Source organism: Gorilla gorilla, chromosome 20 (assembly GCF_029281585.2).
Source record: "Gorilla gorilla gorilla isolate KB3781 chromosome 20, NHGRI_mGorGor1-v2.1_pri, whole genome shotgun sequence".
NCBI lineage: Eukaryota > Metazoa > Chordata > Mammalia > Primates > Hominidae > Gorilla > Gorilla gorilla.
The window spans coordinates 9,978,695-9,997,307 of record NC_073244.2 but is presented as its reverse complement, the minus strand read 5'-3'; the positions used below and the strand labels follow the sequence as shown (position 1 = coordinate 9,997,307).

The following is an 18,613-nucleotide window of genomic DNA, read 5'->3' as shown; positions in this document are numbered from 1 at the left end:
AAATTAGCTGGATGTGGTGGTGGGCGCCTGTAATCCCAGCTGCTTGGGAGGCTGAGGCAGGAGAATCGCTTGAACCCGGGAGGCGGAGGTTGCAATAAGCCGAGATCGTACCATTGCATTCTAGCCTGGGCAACAAGAGCGAGACTCTGTCTCAAAAACAAAACAAAACCAAAAATAAATAAATAAAAAATAAAGTGAACTAGCAAGTTGGCTGGGGGGGTGGTGGGGGGTGATGTTACAATTTTAAAGAAAGTGGGCATGGGAAGTGTCTTTGGCGAGGAGCCTACTGCATAAAGCAGGTGAGGTAAACAGCTGTGGGGCCATCTGCGGCTAGAGCATTCCAGGCAGAGGACACAGGTGGTGCAAAGGCCCTGAGGCAGGACCGCGCTAGAGCATTCCAGGCAGAGGACACAGGTGGTGCAAAGGCCCTGAGGCAGGACTGCGCTAGAGCATTCCAGGCAGAGGACACAGGTGGTGCAAAGGCCCTGAGGCAGGACTGCGCTAGAGCATTCCAGGCAGAGGACACTGGTGGTGCAAAGGCCCTGAGGCAGGACTGTGCTAGAGCATTCCAGGCAGAGGACACAGGTGGTGCAAAGGCCCTGAGGCAGGACCGCGCCTGGCGAGTTGGAGGAACAGCGAGGAGGCCCAGGTGGCTGCAGCAGGGTGGGGAGGGAGAGAGACGGAGGAGGGAAGGTGGGAGAAAAGTAGGGGGATCTTCATGCCTGCATTGACCTCACCCAGGCTTGGCCCATGCCCAAATCTCCGAGGCCTCCTAACCTCCTGCTGCCTCCGTTCCTTGTGCTGTTCCAGGCCCCGGATCTTCTGCAGGAGGCGGCCCCTCTCCTGCCGCAGCCTCACGATCTCCTCATAGGCATCTCGATCATCCTGTTCCCCTCCCCACCGCGGCCTTTAGATGGGGCCTAAGGTTGCCCCATCCCAGGTCTCAGCCAGAGCCCCTCCCCGCGCCTGGGGGCTCCCCACGCCTCCTCCCGTGCCCAGAGCGCCTCTCACCGGCATGGGGATGCTGGCGGGAGGTGGAGGCGCCTTCCGCTTCTTGGGGGCCCCCTGCTTTCCATGGCTGGACATAGAGTTCTGGGAAGGGAGGGAAGAGAGAGTGAAGGGGGCCGATCGGGGGGCCATGCCAGCCTCCCCCACAGTAAACCAACCCAGCCAGCCCCAGCCATGGCCTGACTTCCCGAGAACATGGAACCAGCCCCTGCCTCCTCCCCCTTACTTATCCCAGCAAAGCACAGACAAGACCAACTCCCTGTAAGTTCCAGATCTTACTCTTTACTCTCTGCTCCTCTCTGTCCCTCAGTTCTTTCCCCAGCTAGACCACATTGCCCACACGTTTTCACTCCTCTGTGGAACAGAGATGCTTTAAAACTGGGAGAGGGGCCAGCGCAGTGGCTCACACCTGTAATCCCAGCACTTTGGGAGGCCAAGGTGGGTGATCACTTGAGGTCAGGAGTTCGAGAGCAGCCTGGACAACACAGAGTGAAACCCCGACCCTACTAAAAATACAAAAAATTAGCTGGGCGTGGTGGCGCACACCTGTAGTCCCAGCTATTAGGGAAACTGAGGCAGGAGAATCACTTGAACCTGGGAGGCAGAGGTTGCAGTGAGCCGAGATCACGCCATTGCACTCCAGCCTGGGTGACAGGGTGAGACTCCATCTCTCAAAAAATAAACAAAACAAACAAACAACAACAAAAAACTAGGAGAGGGGTCGGGCTCAGTGGCTCATGCCTGTAATCCCAGCACTTTGGGAGGCCGAGGCAGGTGGGTCACTTGAGGCCAGGAGTTTGAGACCAGCCTGGCCAACAGGGTGAAACCCTGTCTCTACTAAAAATACAAAAACTAGCCAGTTGTGGTGGGTGCCTGTAATCCCAGCTACTAGGGAGGCTGAGGCAGGATAATCACTTGAACCTGGGAGGCAGAGGTTGCAGTGAGCCGAGATCACGCCATTGCACTCCAGCCTGGGTGACAGGGCGAGACTCCATCTCTCAAAAAATAAACAAAACAAACAAACAACAACAACAACAACAAAAAAAAACTAGGAGAGGGGTCGGGCTCAGTGGCTCATGCCTGTAATCCCAGCACTTTGGGAGGCCGAGGCAGGTGGGTCACTTGAGGCCAGGAGTTTGAGGCCAACAGGGTGAAACCCTGTCTCTACTAAAAATACAAAAATTAGCCAGTTGTGGTGGGTGCCTGTAATCCCAGCTACTAGGGAGGCTAAGGCAGGAGAATCGCTTGAACCCAGGGGGTGGAGGTTGCAGTGAGCCAAGATCGAGCCACTGTACTCCAGCCTGGGCGACAGAGTGAGACTCCATCTCGGGGAAAAAAAACACAAAAAAACTGAAAGAGGGGAAGAGGCCAGATCTGCTTCCTTCCCCGAAGACACCAACCCTCAACAACCTCAGTCCCCACTGCCCTCCCACCCCAGCGCCATAATTTGGCCCCATCCCCCCAGTATTCTCACCCAGTTCTGGGAGTTAGGCTGAGCACACTGCCGCCACTTGGTGGCAGCATACCCTGAAGGTAGCATTCTTTCCAAACAGGTTTTCCCAGGTCTAACTTCCTTCTCTTCTCACAGAGCTTGGGGCAGGGGAGAAGTTAGTGTGGATGCAGGGAGGAGGGGCTCCTTCACTGCTTAGGGGTCCATACCTGAGATGACGCCTCGCCTGAGTCATCCTCTGTGAGGGCTGGGGAGAGAGGGAAGCAGGGTCAGGCATTCTGTTCCCAGGCCCAGGAAGGGCATTGGTGGGCCCCAGGGACTTGTAGGGGGCTCCCGATTTCCCCAAGAATCAGGGCGTTTAAGGTAGAAACCTGGCGCTTGGGTAGAGTGCTGAGAGAGGGACTTGGGACTGTTAAAAAGAGAGGATAGGCTGGATGGGGTGGCTCATGCCTGTAATCCTAGCATTCTGGGAGGCCGAGGCGGGTGGATCACCTGAGTTCAGGAGTTTGAGACCAGCCTGGCCAAAGTGGCGAAACCCCGACTCCACTAAAAATACAAAAATTAGCCAGGCGTGAGGGACTTAGGCGGCAGGCACCTGGAGTTCCAGCTACTCCGGAAGGTGAGGCAGGAGAATTGCTTGAACCACGTCTAGCTAATTTTTGTATTTTTAGTGGAGACAGGGTTTCACCATGTTGGTCAAGCTGGTCTTGAACCCCTGACCTCAAGTGATTCGCCCACCTCGGCCTCCCAAAGTGCTGGGATTACAGGCATGAGCCACCTTGCCCAGCAGGGGGTGCCCTTCTTAGGACAGGCAACGTTCTTACTGTACAGATGACCCAGGATAGCAGAAGCAGACCCCCTCCCAGACTACTCTAAATGCCCTGGGGCTCCTTGAAACTGTTCTGAGTAGAATTGGGTAAGCTCTGGGACCTCCTAGAATGCAGCCAATCGGGGGTACCTTGAAACTATTCACGATAAAGAAAAGGGGAGTGACAAGAAGCTGCCAAGAAGCAAATGCATTGGGGAGGTGGGGCTTGCATACCGCTGGGTGGGGAGGGGCGCTGGGCCACCTCTTGCAGAAGGTGCAGGATGAGTTTGTCCCCCGCCAGGGCGCCATAGTGAGCCGCGTCCTGCCCCAGCGCATCGGTGATGCCCGGCTGGGCTCCGCCCTGCAGCAGGACCTCCACTGTTTCGGGGCTGGCCCCCTCACAGGCCAGCATCAGGGCCGTCCTACCAGGGGAGGGGGCTACTGAGGAGATGAGAACATCCCCCAAGCCCCCATGCCCACCTCAGCACCCAGGCCAGGCTGGGAAGAGGAGGCTGGCTAGATCATCTTACTTAGGTTAAGTCTTGCCGAAGGTCACACAGCAAAGGGTGGACTGGCTGGGAGGGGAGATGCTCACCTGCCTTGCAGGTCCTGATCGTTCGCGGCAGCCCCTTGCTGCAGTAGGAGACGGCACAGGTCTGTGTGACACATCTGAGCTGCTATAATGAGGGGTGTTGCGCCTGACTGGTAGGGAGGAGGAGGGATGCGATGGCATGAGAAACTGACCCCTGGGAGGTGCAGAAGCCTATATAACTGCCCTTGAGTTTCACCTCAAACTTTCTCAGACTTTCAAAGGGTGCCTGAGATACTGCCACTTGGTGGCAGCATACCTCAAGCATAACATCTTCCCCAAAGATCCCAGAAGCTTACCCGATCTTGGGGATTTAGATGTGCCTTAAAGGAGCAGAGCACCTCTGAGCAGGAGAGACAGCCACCAGCCGCTGCAAAAGAGAAAAGGTTGTCCGGTGCGGTAGCTCAACCCTGTAATCCCAGCACCTTGGGAGGCCAAGGCAGGAGGATCGCTTGAGTCCTGGAGTTTGAGACCAACCTGGGCCAACACAGTGAGACCCTGTCTCTACAAAAAAAAAAAAAAAAGCAAACATTATCTGGGTGTGGTGGTGTGTGTCTGTGGCCCCAGCTACTCGGGAGGCTGAAGCGGGAGGACCGCTTGAGCTCAGGAGTTCAAGGCTGCAGTGAACCATGATGGCACCACCGCACACCAGCCTGGGTGACAGAGTGAGATCTTGTCTCAAAAACGAAGAAAAGAAAGGAAGAAAAACAAAAGGGGGAAGAGTAGGGGTAGGGTGAGACTTCAACATTTTCTGGGGACTTTCTGCCTGGGTGTGACCCTGCTCCTTTATTTCATGAGAAATTCCCACGTGCCCTGAGGAATTTGTAACAAAGGCAAGTTTTGCATTTTACAGATGCAGCAACTGAGGCCCAGCCAGGCCAGTGGTCACCTCCTGGGGTAAGAGGCAGAGTCAGATCTAGGATCTAGGTCTGCCGACTGCCAGTCACAACCACTGTGGTTCCCTCTACTTTTTGTAGAGATGGGGTCTCGCTGTGTTGCCCAGACTGGTCTCGAACTCCTGGGCTCAAGTGATCCTCCTGCCTCGGCCTCCCAAGGGGCTGGGATTACAGGAACGAGACCCACACTACAAGGCATGTGCAACCATGCCTGGCTAATTTTTATTTTATTTTATATTATTTTATTTTATTTTATTTTTTTAGAGACAGGGTCTTGCTATGTTGCCCAGGCTTTTCTTGAACTCCTGGGCTCAAGCAATCTGCCGCCGGGACTGTAGGCGTGCACCACCACTCCTGGCTAATTCTTTTTTTAAAATTTTTTTATGGAAATGGAATGTCACTATATTGCCCAGGCTGGTCTCAAACTCCTGGGTTCAAGCAATCCTCCTGCCTCTGGCTCCCAAAGTGCTGGGATTATAGGCTGCAGCCACCATGCCCGGCCCCGTTTATGTGTTTATGTATTTATTTAATTTAATTAATTAATTAATTTATTTATTTTTGAGATGGAGTCTTGCTCTGTCACCCAGGCTGGAGTGCAGTGGCCCGATCTCGGCTCACTGCAACCTCCACCTCCCGGGTTCACACCATTCTCCTGCCTCAGCCTCCCAAGTAGCTGGGACTACAGGCGCCCACCACCACACCCGGCTAATTTTTTGTATTTTTAGTAGAGACGGGGTTTCACCATGTTAGCCAGGATGGTCTCGATCGCCTGAGCTCGTGATCCACCTGCCTCGGCCTCCCAAAGTGCTGGGATTACAGGCGTGAGCCACCGCACCCGATCTATTTTTATTTTTTGAGACGGAGTCTCCCTCTGCACCCACGCTGGAGTGCAGGGGTGTGATCTTGGCTCACTGCAACCTCCACCTCCCCGGTTCCAGTCATTCTCCTGCCTCAGCCTCCCGAGTAGCTGGGATTATAGGCATGAGCCATCACGCCTGGCTAATTTTTATATTTTTAGTAGAGATGGGGTTTTGCCATGTTGCCCAGGCTGGTCTCAAACTCCTGGGCTCAAGCAGTCCTCCCACCTCTGACTCCCATAGTGCTAGGATTACAGGCATGCACCACTATGCCTGGCCTGTCTATTTATATTTTAAGAGATCCCTCCTACTGCCATTTGCACAGGACCAGAGTGGAAACAGGGAGGCTCCCCAGGAGGCTGTGCAGCTGAGACAAGGGCATGGTCTCTGGAATCCCTGGGTATGAATTCCAGCAGGTTGACATCCAGTCTGATTAAGCACAAAAATCCATTTTTCAGTCAACAAACTCTGTTTGAATACCTGCTGTATGTCTGAGGCAGTATGAGGTTTTGATTACTGCAAACCTTATCTACAACACGTAGAACGGTGCCTGACACACAGTAGGTACTCAATAACTGTTTGTTGTTGTTGTTGGGGTCTCGCTCTGTTGCCTGGGCTGTGCGGGGGCATGATCTCGGCTCACTGCAACCTCCACTTCCCGGGTTTAAGCGATTCTCCTGCCTCAGCCTCCCGAGTAGCTGGGATTACAGGCACATGCTTCCATGCCCGGCTAATTTTTTGCATTGTTTAGTAGAGACGGGGTTTCACCATGTTAGCCAGGATGGTCTTGATCTCCTGACCTCGTGATCCGCCCGCCTCAGGCTCCGAAAGTGCTGGGATTATAGGCGTGAGCCACCGCACCCGGCCTTAATTTTTTATTATTAGTAGAGACAGGGTTTCACCATGTTGGCCAGGCTATTCTTGAACTCCTGACCTCTGCTAATCTGCCTGCCTGAGCCTCCCAGAGTGCTCAGTTAACTGTTGAGTGACAAAAACCAACGGACTCCTATATTGTGACCAGAGGCATTGCCGCCACTAGGTGGCAGCATACTCCAACTGCAGAGAATTCTCACCCAGTGACTATAACCCCCAAAGCCCTATTTTATTCTGAGTTTCCGAAAGAACAGATGTTTCTCGAGTCGTCAGCGAAAGCCATGCCTGAATTTCACGGGGACAGCGGACAGATCGGGGGCTGGGTTCTGGTTCAAGTCGGTGGGTCCCTTTCCCTCCCTCTGGGAAGGAGTTTGGATTAGGTGATTATGAGGGTACCAGCTGCCTGGAGCTATGGTTTTCCTGGTATCTCCTAGGAGCTCCTCAAAGGAAATTAAACCCTAGGGACCTCTCCTCATCCTCACAAAGACCAGGAGTACATTCGGCTGCTCCTTGAGGTCAGATGACCTGGATTCCCTACGATTTACCTGCTGCGGACAAGTGACAGCCTCATTAAGCCTCATCAAGCCTCATCTGTGCAATGGGCTAATAGCTTGTGGTTCAAAGGGTAACCAGGATTTATGATGGGCTCCAGTGCCTGGCACACAGTAGGTAATAAAAAAGGAGAAGGGACGGCACGGTGGCTCACGCCTGTAATCCCAGCACTTTGGGAGGCCGAGGCAGGCGGATCACGAGGTCGGGAGATCAAGACCATCCTGGCTAACACGGTGAAACCCTGTCTCTACTAAAAATACAAAAAAATTAGCCGGGCATGGTGGCAGGCGCCTGTAGTCCCCGCTACTCGGGAGGCTGAGGCAGGAGAATGGCGTGAACCCGGGAGGCGGAGCTTGCAGTGAGCCGAGATCACGCCACTGCACTCCAGCCTGGGCGACAGAGCGAGACTCCACCTCAAAAAAAAAAAAAAAAAAAAAAAAAAGAGAAGGGCCAGCACGGTGGCTCACGCCTGTAATCCCAGCACTTTGGGAGGCCGAGGTGGGCAGATCACCTGAGGTCAGGAGCTCGAGACGAGCCTGGCCAACATGGTGAAACCCCATCTCTACTAAAAATACAAAAAAATTTTAGGTGGGTGTTGTGGCATAGGTCTGTAGTCCCAGCTACTCAGGAGGCTAAGGCAGGAGAATTGCTTGAACCTGGGAGGTGGAGGTTGCAGTGAGCCAAGATTGCGCCATTGCACTCCACCCTGGGCGACAGAGGGAGATTCTATGTCAAGAAAAAAAGGAGGAGGCTAGGTGAGGTGGCTCACGCCTGTAATCCCAGCACTTTGAGTGGCCGAGGTGGAGGATCATTTGAGCCCAGGAGTTTGAGATCAGCCTGGGCAACATAGCAAGATCCTGTATCTACAAATAAATTTAAAATATTAGCCAGGCATGGTGGTGCACGCCTGTGGTCCCAGCTACTTGGGAGTCTGAGGCAGGAGGATCATTTGAACCCGGGAGGTCAAGGATGCAGTGAGCCATGATTGCACCACTGTACTTCAGCCTGGGCAACAGAGCAAGACCCTATCTCATAAAAAGAAAAGGAAGGCCAGGAGCGGTGGCTCACGCCTGTAATCCCAGCACTTTGGGAGGCCAAGGCGGGTGGATCACCTGAGGTCAGGAGTTCGAGACCATCCTGGCCACCATGGTGAAACCTCGTCTTTACTAAAAATACAAAAACATCAGCCAGGTGTGGTGGCAGGTGCCTCTAGTCCCAGCTACTCGGGAGGCTGAGGCAGGAAAATTGCTTGAACCTGGGAGATGGAGGTTACAGTGAGCTGAGATCTCGCCACTGCACTCCAGCCTGGGCAACTGAGTGAGACTCCGTCTCAAAAAAAAGAAAAAAGAAAGAAAGGAGGAGACAGGAAGCTTCACAGCAGGTCAGGTCCCTAGGGCCCTGGGCAGAATAACCCCCAAGTCTAGCACCCTCTGGGCTTCGGGGTCAGGGCAGGGCTGGGCTGCACCCACCTGCATGGTGTAGGGCAGTCCACCCGCTGCTGTCCACGACGTCCACCACGCAGGAAGCCTGGGGATGGGGCGAGTCCTTTGAGGCGGAGCCATCCTTCTTGCTGCCTGATTTCTCTAGGACTGCCTTCCCCACCCTGGGCTCTGCTATACTTCAGCCTCACCCTTCCCTGGCCCCCAAGGGACTCCATTTTCATGAAAATTGGTGAGAAAAGAAAATAGCTGGGAGCTGAGAAGCAGCTGGGAATTTGGGGAGTAGCTGGGAACTCTGGGAGTGTCTGGGGCTAAGGAAGGACCCAGGGCTTGGGGAGAAACAGAGCTCAGGAAATACCTGGCATTGGGAGTATATATATTTTAGATGGTGTTTCGCTCTTGTTGCCCAGGCTGGAGTGCAATGGCATGATCTCGGCTCACTGCAACCTCTGCCTCCCAAGTTCAAGGGATTCTCCTGCCTCAGCCTCTCTAGTAGCTGGGATTGCAGGCACACACCACCACTCCCAGCTAATTTTTTGTATTTTTAGTAGAGACGGGGTTTCACTGTGTTGGCCAGGCTGGTCTCGAACTCCTGACCTCAGGCGATTTCACCGGCCTCAGCCTCCCAAAGTGCTGGGATTACAGGCATGAGCCACCGTGCCCGGCTTGGGAGTACATCTTAAATAGGAGAAGCATGTGGATGGTCTGAGAGTACCTGGTTATCCAGGGAGTAGCTAGGGTTCTGGAGTAAAAGGGGCCAAGGAATATCTAGGATTCATAGAGCATCTGGGGGTTCAAGGAATTGCTGGAACTCAGGAGTAGTAGGGGTCAAGGGAGTAGCTGAGATAAGACAGTAAATGACCTGCAGTAGTTGCTTCAAGCACTGTGGGTGCCCGTATTTGGCGGCCAGGTGGAGGGCATTGTAACCTGGGGAAGGAAAGAAGATTTACTGGAGCTCCAGCTATTCAAGTAGCTCCCAGCTGCTCCCCAAGCCATGTCAACTACTTGTGATGAGTTTCTGAGTCTAGCAAAGTCCGTAAACCCTAGTATTTCTCTCCTTTTTTCCCTGCAGAAAGGATCTTGCTCTGTCGCCCAGGCTAGAGTGCAGTGTGATCATACCTCCCTGTAGGCTCGAACACCTAGGCTCAAGCGATCCTCCTGTCTCAGCCTTCCAAGTAGCTGGGACTACAAGCAAGTGCCACCATGTCTGGCTAATTTATTTGTATTTTCTGTAGAGACAGGGGTCTTGCTATGTTGCCCAAGCTTGTCTTGAACTCCTTGGCTCATGCGATCCTCCCACCTCAGCCTCCCAAAGTGCTGGAATTAACAGGCATGAGCCATGGTGCCCGGCCATCAGGTACTTCTCAAAACCGTGCTATTCCCTGTACCCAGAGACTCTCTAAGCCATGGCTAGTCTGTATTCCAGACAATCCCATCTCGGCGACTGTCCACACCCACCTATTCCTCAAGCCCTATTGCCTCAGCTACTCCCCACGTCCCCAGATACTCTACAGGGTCCACTACACCAAAGTTTCAGCTCTGCCCTTCACAACCCACAGTTGCTGTATATGTTCTTGCCAATCCATATACCCTTCCTCTTCCAAATGCCAACTCTGTCCCTGTCTGATGCTCCATGAATCCCCAGCTATTCCATATTCCCTGCCCACCATGCCTGTGACCCTAAAGCTTCAGATTTGACTGTGTCCCCATGCCTAGTTGCCTTCTGAGCCCCAACTACTCCTTTTGGCCGCACAGTTTTATCTCAGTTATTCCCCACAGGTCTCGAGTTAAGTCATACATACATACAAGTTCTCCTCGTAACCCAGCTACTCCAAGAGCTCAAGCTACTCCCGCAGCTCCAGCTACTCCTAGATCCCAGCTATCCCATATACCTCAGATATTCCCCAAACTCGACTTGTTATTCTCCTGCCCCAGATACTTTGCAAGCTCAGCTACTCCCATGAATCCAGTTCCTCCTCCAAACTCCAAGTAGTTCCCTTCAGTCACTTCCTTGATCTCGGATAGTCCTATATCCCAGATGCACCTCAAAGCTTAGTTCGTCCAATGGTCCCAGTTATCTCCCAAGCCCCAGTTCTTCCTCTGCCTCAGTCACTTTATAGAAACTTCCCCAGGCTTGGCATGGTGGCTCACACCTATAATCTCAGCACTTTGGGAGGCTGAGGTGGAAGGATCACTTAGAGCCCAGGAGTTCAAGACTGGCCTGGGCAACACAGGGAGACCCCATCCCTACTAAGAATAGAAAAATTAACTGGGCATGGTGGTGTGCGCCTATAGTCCTAGCTACTTGGGAGGCTGAGGTTGGAGGGGATCCCTTGAGCCCAGGAAATGGGAGACTGCAGTGAGCTGAGATCATGCCCACTGCACTCAAGCCTGGGTGACAAAGGGAGACCCTGTCCCTCCCCCCAAAAAAGAAAAACAAAACAACAAAACCCCAGAAACTTTGCAGCTATCCCCCAAGCCCCAGCTACTTCCCCATGCCAGCTACTTCCCCATCCAACTGAACGAATACCTGAATCCTAGTCACTCCCCATCCACAAACTGTCCACTGGCTTTGCTCGGTGCCAGCCACAGTCTCTATCTTTGGCCACCCCATCCTAACATGCCCCTGTGTGTCTCCCTGGGGGCAGGGGAGGAGCACCAGAGGGAGCCTCCCCTTTTTTCAGTGGGGAACATTAAGACCTGGGAGTAGGGTCTGGCTGGACCCTCAGGCTGGGCACCTGGGCTCAGTTCCTCCTCCCTCCCCGGGGTCCAGCTGGCAGTACCTGCCCCGTCCGTGCTCATGACATTGCTGCCATGAGCTATCATCACCTCCAGACAGCTGGCCGCACCCCGCATGGCCGCCAGGTGGAACCTGGAAGTGAGAGACAAGGGTTCAGCCGCAAGGTTGCCACCCCTCAGCCATCTCACTCCCGGGTCGCGGGCACTCACGCGGACTTGCCCTCGGGGTCTAGCTTCGTGGGCACCAGCCCCTTGCGGGCGATGAGGGCGGCCACCCGAGGTGCATCGTTGTTTTCCACGGCTTGTAGCAGCCTCTCGTCACTCTTGCCCCAGTCTTGACTCTGCAGGGCACGCCCAGAAGTGCGTGGGGCAGGGTTGGCTGCTGTCCCCTCCCCACGCCCCCTGACAGGGGCTCCGGGCTCTCACCACCTGCCCCTGGGCACTTGCCTGGCGCCTGCCTCTGGCTGCCGGCTTCGGGATGGGGCAGGGGCCGCAGGGCGGGCAGGAGCCAAGGTCAGTGGGGCTGAGCCGCAGCTGCAGGGGGAGGTGGTCCTGGGCGAGGGGGTCCTCAGACAGTGTCCCCCAAGCCTGTGACCCCCAGCATCTGCCCCCAGGCCCATCACCCCAGTTGTCCAACAAAAGCCCACCACCAGCATCATCCCCTGAGCAGCCCCCTGGCATCTATTTCCAAAACGTTGTTCCCTGGGCTGAGCATGGAGGCTCACGCCTGTAATCCCAGCATTTGGGGAGGCCAAGGTGGGAGGATCGCTTGAGCCTAGGAGTTTGAGACCAACCTGGGCACCATAGTAGGACCCCGTCTCTACAAAAAATAAAAACAATCAGCAGGGCATGGTGGCTCATGCCTGCAGCTGCTTGGGAGGCTGAGGTGGGAGGATCATTTGAGCCCAGGAATTTTGAGACCAGCCTAGGCAACACAGCAAGACCCACTCTGTACGATAAAAAAAGTTGTCCCCCAATTCATCCCTTAGTGAAAGCCACCCCTGCAACATCGCCCCCAGCAAATGGATCCATGAGTCTTTTCCAAACTACCCTCCAAAGTCCCATCTGAACCCCTACAAGGCCCCTTTAAATGTCTCTCAGGACCATCCTCTGCCCTGTTTATCCACAACTGCCCTGAAATGCCACCACTGTCCCCTAAACATCCCGAGGCTTCTCCCCTCAACACTATAGCCTGAAATGCATTATGAAATGTCTCCCCCAAATTCCTGAAGTGTTCTGTAAAACCATCCTTCCCAATGATACCGTCATGTCCCAAAAATATCCTCTAAAAACATCCCTCAAATGTTCTCCCAAACTGTTCTCCAAATCATTACCTCTTCGCAAAATCGGCTCTCCCAAAATAGCTTCCAAGTTGTCCCCTCAATGACCCCATCTGTCTCCAAAATGTTTTCCCAAAACTGCACCCCCCAATGCCCTCTAAATGTTCCTAAATGTCCCCATTTGTTTCAAAGAGTCTTCCAAAACGTGTCCACATGTCTCCCCAAATGTCTCTTCCATTCCCCCAAAAGCTGCCCCAACCTCTGTTCCCCCCCACCCCCCGCCGCCGACCATCTTTCCCGGGTCTAGAATGGGGGGGTGGTCCAGGTCAGCCGGGGACGGGGAAGGGAGGGGAGAGGAGGTACCCGCGCCCCGCCCGCTCCTGCGCCCCCTCCCCGGGCCCTACCGCGAAGGAGGCGGCTGCGCACAGACACAGCTGCTTCATGGCGTCCGGGGCGCGGGGCGCGGGGGGCGCACGGGGTTCCAAGAGGAGGCGGCGGCCAGAGGGTCTGGAGGGACCGCGGGGAGCGGCCGGAGGGCGGGGCTGGGCGCTGCCGGAGCTCCCCGCCCCGCCCGCCCGGTCCCGCCCTCCCTGGTGCCGCCCCCTCCCCCTTGCCCTCCTCGCCAGCCCCCTCCCCCACGGGATGGAATGGGAAGACCCAGGTAGGGGGCTGGGGGCTGGGGGCTGAGGGAAGGGGCGCCGCTCCGGCCCCTCCTGACCTTGTCGCCTGGAGGATGAGGAGGACGCAGCGCCGGGGGCCCGGCTCCCTCACCAGCGCAGGCCGCCGGCTGCATCTCCAGGGGACCCGCGGGCGTCCATCTCCACCTCCTCCGAGTTGGCCAAGGGCGCGCAGGTGCCTCCGGGCCCGCGACGTCCGCAGCCTCGCACCTCCACGCGGCCGGCGGGCTCTCGCCACTCACACTTTCATTCATTCACTCATTCATTCGTTCGCCCATTCGTTCATTCATTCACCGGCCCGCCCATTCATTCATTCGTTCACTCACCCATTCGTTCATTCACTTATTCATTCGTTCATTCACTCGTTCATTCACTCACTCGTTCATTCGTTCACCCACTTGTTCATTCCTTCACTCATTTGTTTATTCGCTCACCCTTTCATGCATTACTTCACTCACCCATTCATTCATTCACTTATTCATTCATTCATTCGCTTGTTCATTCGTTCATTCACTCGTTCATTCCTTCACCCATTTGTTTATTCGCTCACCCTTTCATTCATTCACTCATTCATTTGTTCACCCATTCACGGGCTCACCCATTCATTCATTCACTTATTCGTTCGTTCATTTACTCGTTCATTCGTTCACCCATTTATTTGCTCACCCTTTCATTCATTCATTGGCCTCACCCATTTGTTCATTCATTCATTCTTATATGACCCATTCATTTATTCATTCCCACACCATTCCTTCCTGCATTCACTCATTCCTGCATTCATTAACTCACTCATTTGTTCATCCATTTGTTGGCTCACCCATTCATCCATTCATTAGTTCACTCACCCATTCATTTGTTCACCACCCATTCATTCATTTGTTCATTCCCGCACCATTCATTCATTCCCACACTCATTTGCTCATTCATTGGCATGCCCATTCGTTCATTCATTCACTCATTGCCTCGTCCATTCATTCATTCAATCAGTCATTCGTTCATTCATTCATTCATTCGCCACTGGGGAGCTGCAATCCTACACACCTGAATTTGAATCCAGCACCCCGCGCCTGCCCCAGCCTTTCCTACCTATATGACTGGGCCAACAGACTTACCTATTTTGGACTTCTCCTTCCTCCTCTGTAAAATGGGTTTCATAATAAATAGTTCCTACTGCGGAGGGTTACCGGGAGGATGCCAAGGTACTACCTGGGCAGCACTCAGTCGACCAGTGCCTAGCATACAGTAAGCGCACAATAAAACTGTGACTCGTTCCTCACAGAAAGAGCTAGCTGGTCCCGGCGCAGCTCTGACATTCTCTAGCCATTTCCGGTCAATTTCCGCCACTCCTGGGACCCACGGCTTCTCCGGTAGAGGAGGGGCCTTGGGTTCCTTTCTGTCACTGCAGCGTCCCCAGTGCCTGGCCCATGGCAGGTGCTCCACAAACATGCATCAGATGAACACTTGGGGGAGATGCTCCTTCAAGCAGTAAGCATTTATTGAGCGCCCACTGGATGCCACGCAGCATTCGCAGGCCTGGAGACTCTGGGGCACAGCCAAGACCCTTGCAGGTAATTGGCATTTTAGAAGGAGCCCTGGAGGCCAGGCGCGGTGGCTCACGCCTGTAATCCCAAAACTTTGGGAGGCCGAGGCGGGCAGATCACCTGAGGTCAGGAGTTCGAGAACAGCTTGGCCAACATAGTGAAACTTCGTCTCTACTAAAAATGCAAAAATTAGCCAGGTGTGGTAGCGGGCGCCTGTAATCTCAGCTACTCAGGAAGTGAGGCAGGAGAATCGCTTGAACCCGGGAGGCAGAGGTTGCAGTAAGCCGAGATCGCATCACTGCACTCCAGCCTGGGTGACAGAGCGAGACTCCACTGCAAAACAAATAAACAACAACAAAAACAAACAAACTAAAACAACAACAACAACAACAAAACCGAGGTCTTCCAGACCCAGAATTTAAGAGCAACGATGCAGCAGACAGGCGACAGGGGCTTGAATTCAGTTTGGTTATATCATCCTTGCTGTGTGACCTTGAGCTAATCGCTTTCCCTCTCTGAAATTCTCCCTCTCAATTTCTCAACTGTTAAATGAGATAGATAATAGGACAGGCACCAAGGAAGCACTGTGGGCATTTGAGGCTGGATCTTTCTCTAGAGTGGGGCTGTCCTGGGCACTGCAGGGTGCTGAGCAGCATCCCTGGCCTCCACCCACTGCATGCCAGGAGCACCTCCAAGTTGTGACAACCACAGATATCCCAACATTGGCAAGTGTCCCTCCATTGACACATTGACCACTGGCTTAGGGCTGGGTGAGCATTGAGCATTTACATGTCGGTGTGGTCCGTTATTATTCTTAGACTTTTACTTTTTTTCTTTTGAGACGGAGTCTTGCTCTGTCACCCAGGCTGGAGTGCAGTGGTGCGACCTCAGCTCACTGCAAGCTCTGCCTCCCAGGTTCAAGCAATTCTCCTGCCTCAGCTTCCCGAGTAGCTGGGATTACAGGCACACGCCACCACACCTAGCGAATTTTTGTATTTTAGTAGAGACGGGGTTTTGTCATGTTGGCCAGGCTGGTCTTGAACTCTGACCTCGTGATCCACCTGCCTTGGCCTCTCATAGTGTTGGGATTACAGGCGTGAGCCACCGCGCCTGGCCCTCTTAGACACCTTTGGACAAGAGGAGGGAGGAGTGGGAACCAAGGCAGGAAAATGGAAAGTGACAGGCATTTGGGAAGGAGGGTGTCCTTGGAACTCTTCTCTCCTTCCACCCTTGGGGGTGGGGAGGTCCTCTGAGCTTCTCCAGAGAAGAGACCGAAATGGATCTCCCAGCTTAGGGCTTCGGTTTCCAACTGTCTCCTACACTTGTCCTCCTGGATGCCATACAAGATCAGAGCAAATGGCCAGGCACAGTGGCTCATGCCTGTCATCCCTGCACTTTGGGAGGCCGAGGCAGGCAGATCACCTGAGATGGGGAGTTCGAGACCAGCCTGACCAACATGGCAAAACCCCGTCTCTACTAAAAATACAAAAAATTAGCCGAGCGTGGTGGTGGGCGCCTGTAGTCCCAGCTACTCGGGAGACTGAGGCAGGAAAATGGCGTCCACCCGGGAGGCAGAGCTTGCAGTGAGCAGAAGTCGTGCCATTGCACTGCAACCTGGGTGACAGAGTGAGACTCCCTCTCTAAAAACAAACAAACAAACAAACAAAAACCTGGGCGCGGTGGCTCACGCCGAGATCGCACCACTGCACTCCAGCATGGGAGACACAGCGAGACTCCATCTGAAAAAAATCAATCAATCAATCAGAGCAAATGCCCCTCGGAGCCCACTGAGGTGTGTACCATGGATACTGTCAGCCCTCCAGGCTTCATCCAAGCCCTGGCATCACCCTGACACCTCTCTCTTGCCCCACACTCGGTCCACCGGCCAAGCCCACTGGCTGCACGCTGTGTCCTGTTCTGCCCCTTCTCACCCCTTCCATGGCCACCACCATAGTCTAGCCCCATCGCTGCAGGTTCTGCCTGTGGGATGCATCTTTCCTGGTCTTCAGCCTCTGACCTTGTCCCCTTGTCCCTTCTCCCCCAGCAGCCAGAGGCAGCTTCCTAAACCTGCATCAGATCTCATTTCTCCTGCACAAAAGCCTCCAGAGACCTCACTCAGCTTAAAATGCAAACTGCTCACAGCAGCCCAGATCCTGCCCACTGCCTGTTTCCGTAGAGAATGGTATTTACACGTGTGAGTCGTTGCGGGGGGGGGGGAGAGAAAAGCAAAATAAGAATCATCCTTCCTGACACGTGAAAAATGATATGAAATTCACATTTCTGTCTAGGTGCGGTGGTTCACGCCTACAATCTCAGCACTTTGGGAGGCCAAGGTGGGCTGATCGCCTGAAGTCAGGAGTTCAAGACCAGCCTGGCCAACATGGTGAAACCCCGTCTCTACTAACAATACAAAAATTAGCTGGGCACGGTGGTGCATGCCTGTAATCCCAGCTGCTCGGGAGTCTGAGGCAGGAGAATCGCTTGAAAATGGGAGGCTGAGGTTGCAGTAACCTGAGAGCACTCCAGCCTGGGTGACAGAGCCAGACTCCATCTCGAAACAAAACAAAACAAAACAATTCATATTTCAGTGTCCATAAATGAAGTTTTATCGGGGCCAAGCCCTGCCCATTCATTTATAGATGGTTGGATGCCACATGCAGGGTATGAAAAAAAAAGTGTAGATTGTCAAAGGCTATTCTCAGGCTGCAATGGCAGAGCTGAGGCTGGTCTGCACCACAAACCAAAAATATTAATCCTCTGGCCTTTTAAGAAAAAATTTGCTAACCCTTCTCTGAGCAGCCCCTCTCTGCCAGTGCCTGACCCCTGACCTCATGGAGTTTTTCCTTCCTTCCTTCCTTCCTTCCTTCCTTCCTTCCCTCCCTCCCTCCCTCACTCCCTTCCTTCCGACGGAGTCTCGCTGTGTCGCCCAGGCTGGAGTACAGTGGCATGATCTCTGCTCACTGCAAACTCCACCTCCCGGCTTCAAGTGATTCTCATGCCTCAGTCTCCCGAGTATCTGGGATTACACGCACCCGCCACCATACCCGGCTAATTTTTGTATTTTTAGTAGAGACGGGGTATCACCATGTTGACAGGTTGGTCTTGAACTCCTGATCTCAGGTGATCTGCTCGCCTCAGCCTCCCAAAGTGCTGGGATTACAGGCATGAGCCACTGCGCCTGCCATCATCTCCATTTACATTTCCCTTGGTGCAATCCATGCTGCCATGGTAGCCTCCTTCTTGTCCTTCAAACAGCTGGGTCCCACCTCCAAGCCTTGGCCTCTGCAGCTCCTTCTGCCTGGAGCACCTGCCCCACCGTGCACATGGCTGCTTTCTTTACTGCTGTCCACTCTTGCAGATGCCTCTTCCAAGAGCCCTTCTCTGACAGCCCTTTCTTAAGCTATATTTTTCCTTCATTGTTGTCTTTTTTTTTTTTTTTTGACAGAGTCTCACTCTATTGCCCAGGCTGGAGTGCAGTGGAGGGATTTCGGCTCACTGCAACCCCTGCCTCCCGGATTCAAGCGATTCTCCTGCCTCAGACTCCTGAGTAGCTGGGATTACAGGTGCCCACCACCACGCCTGGCTAATTTTTATATTTTTTAGTAGATACGGGGTTTTGCTATGTTGGCCAGGCTGGTCTCGAATTCCTGACTTCAAGTGATCCACCCACCTCGGCCTCCCAAAGTGATGGGATTACAGGCGTGAGTCACTGCGCCAGGCCTCTTATCACCACCTAAGATACTACATACCTTTTTAAAAATATTCTGTTTACTCTTATTTTTTATTTTTATTTATTTATTTATTTTGGGACAGGGTCTTGCTCTGTCACCCAGGCTGGAGTGCAGTGGTACAATCACCGTTCACTGTAGCCTCGACCTCCTGGGCTCAAGTGGTCCTCCCATCT

The 18,613-nt window shown here is 53.7% G+C and overlaps 1 protein-coding gene across 17 annotated transcripts in view; it reads right to left on the bottom strand.

Moving 5' to 3' along the window:
* Nucleotides 1-18,613, bottom strand: part of ANKRD24 (ankyrin repeat domain 24) — a 42,705-nt gene that overhangs the window by 13,839 nt on the left and 10,253 nt on the right. For 6 of the 17 annotated variants that reach the window (XM_055371228.1, XM_055371229.1, XM_055371231.2 and 3 more), the window contains 11 exons: nt 11,659-11,745; nt 11,422-11,552; nt 11,256-11,344; nt 9,335-9,399; nt 8,503-8,560; nt 4,155-4,225; nt 3,862-3,968; nt 3,501-3,688; nt 2,668-2,705; nt 1,012-1,092; nt 778-885 (listed from right to left, as the gene is read on the bottom strand). In XM_055371228.1, coding sequence (XP_055227203.1) covers nt 778-885; nt 1,012-1,092; nt 2,668-2,705; nt 3,501-3,688; nt 3,862-3,968; nt 4,155-4,225; nt 8,503-8,560; nt 9,335-9,399; nt 11,256-11,344; nt 11,422-11,552; nt 11,659-11,745 — 1,023 coding nt within the window. Of the gene's footprint in view, nt 1-777; nt 886-1,011; nt 1,093-2,667; nt 2,706-3,500; nt 3,689-3,861; nt 3,969-4,154; nt 4,226-8,502; nt 8,561-9,334; nt 9,400-11,255; nt 11,345-11,421; nt 11,553-11,658; nt 12,866-12,895; nt 13,066-13,209; nt 14,830-18,613 lie in introns of those variants that run through there. The other 11 variants (XM_055371232.1, XM_055371233.1, XM_055371222.2 and 8 more) reach the window with 8 other exon arrangements.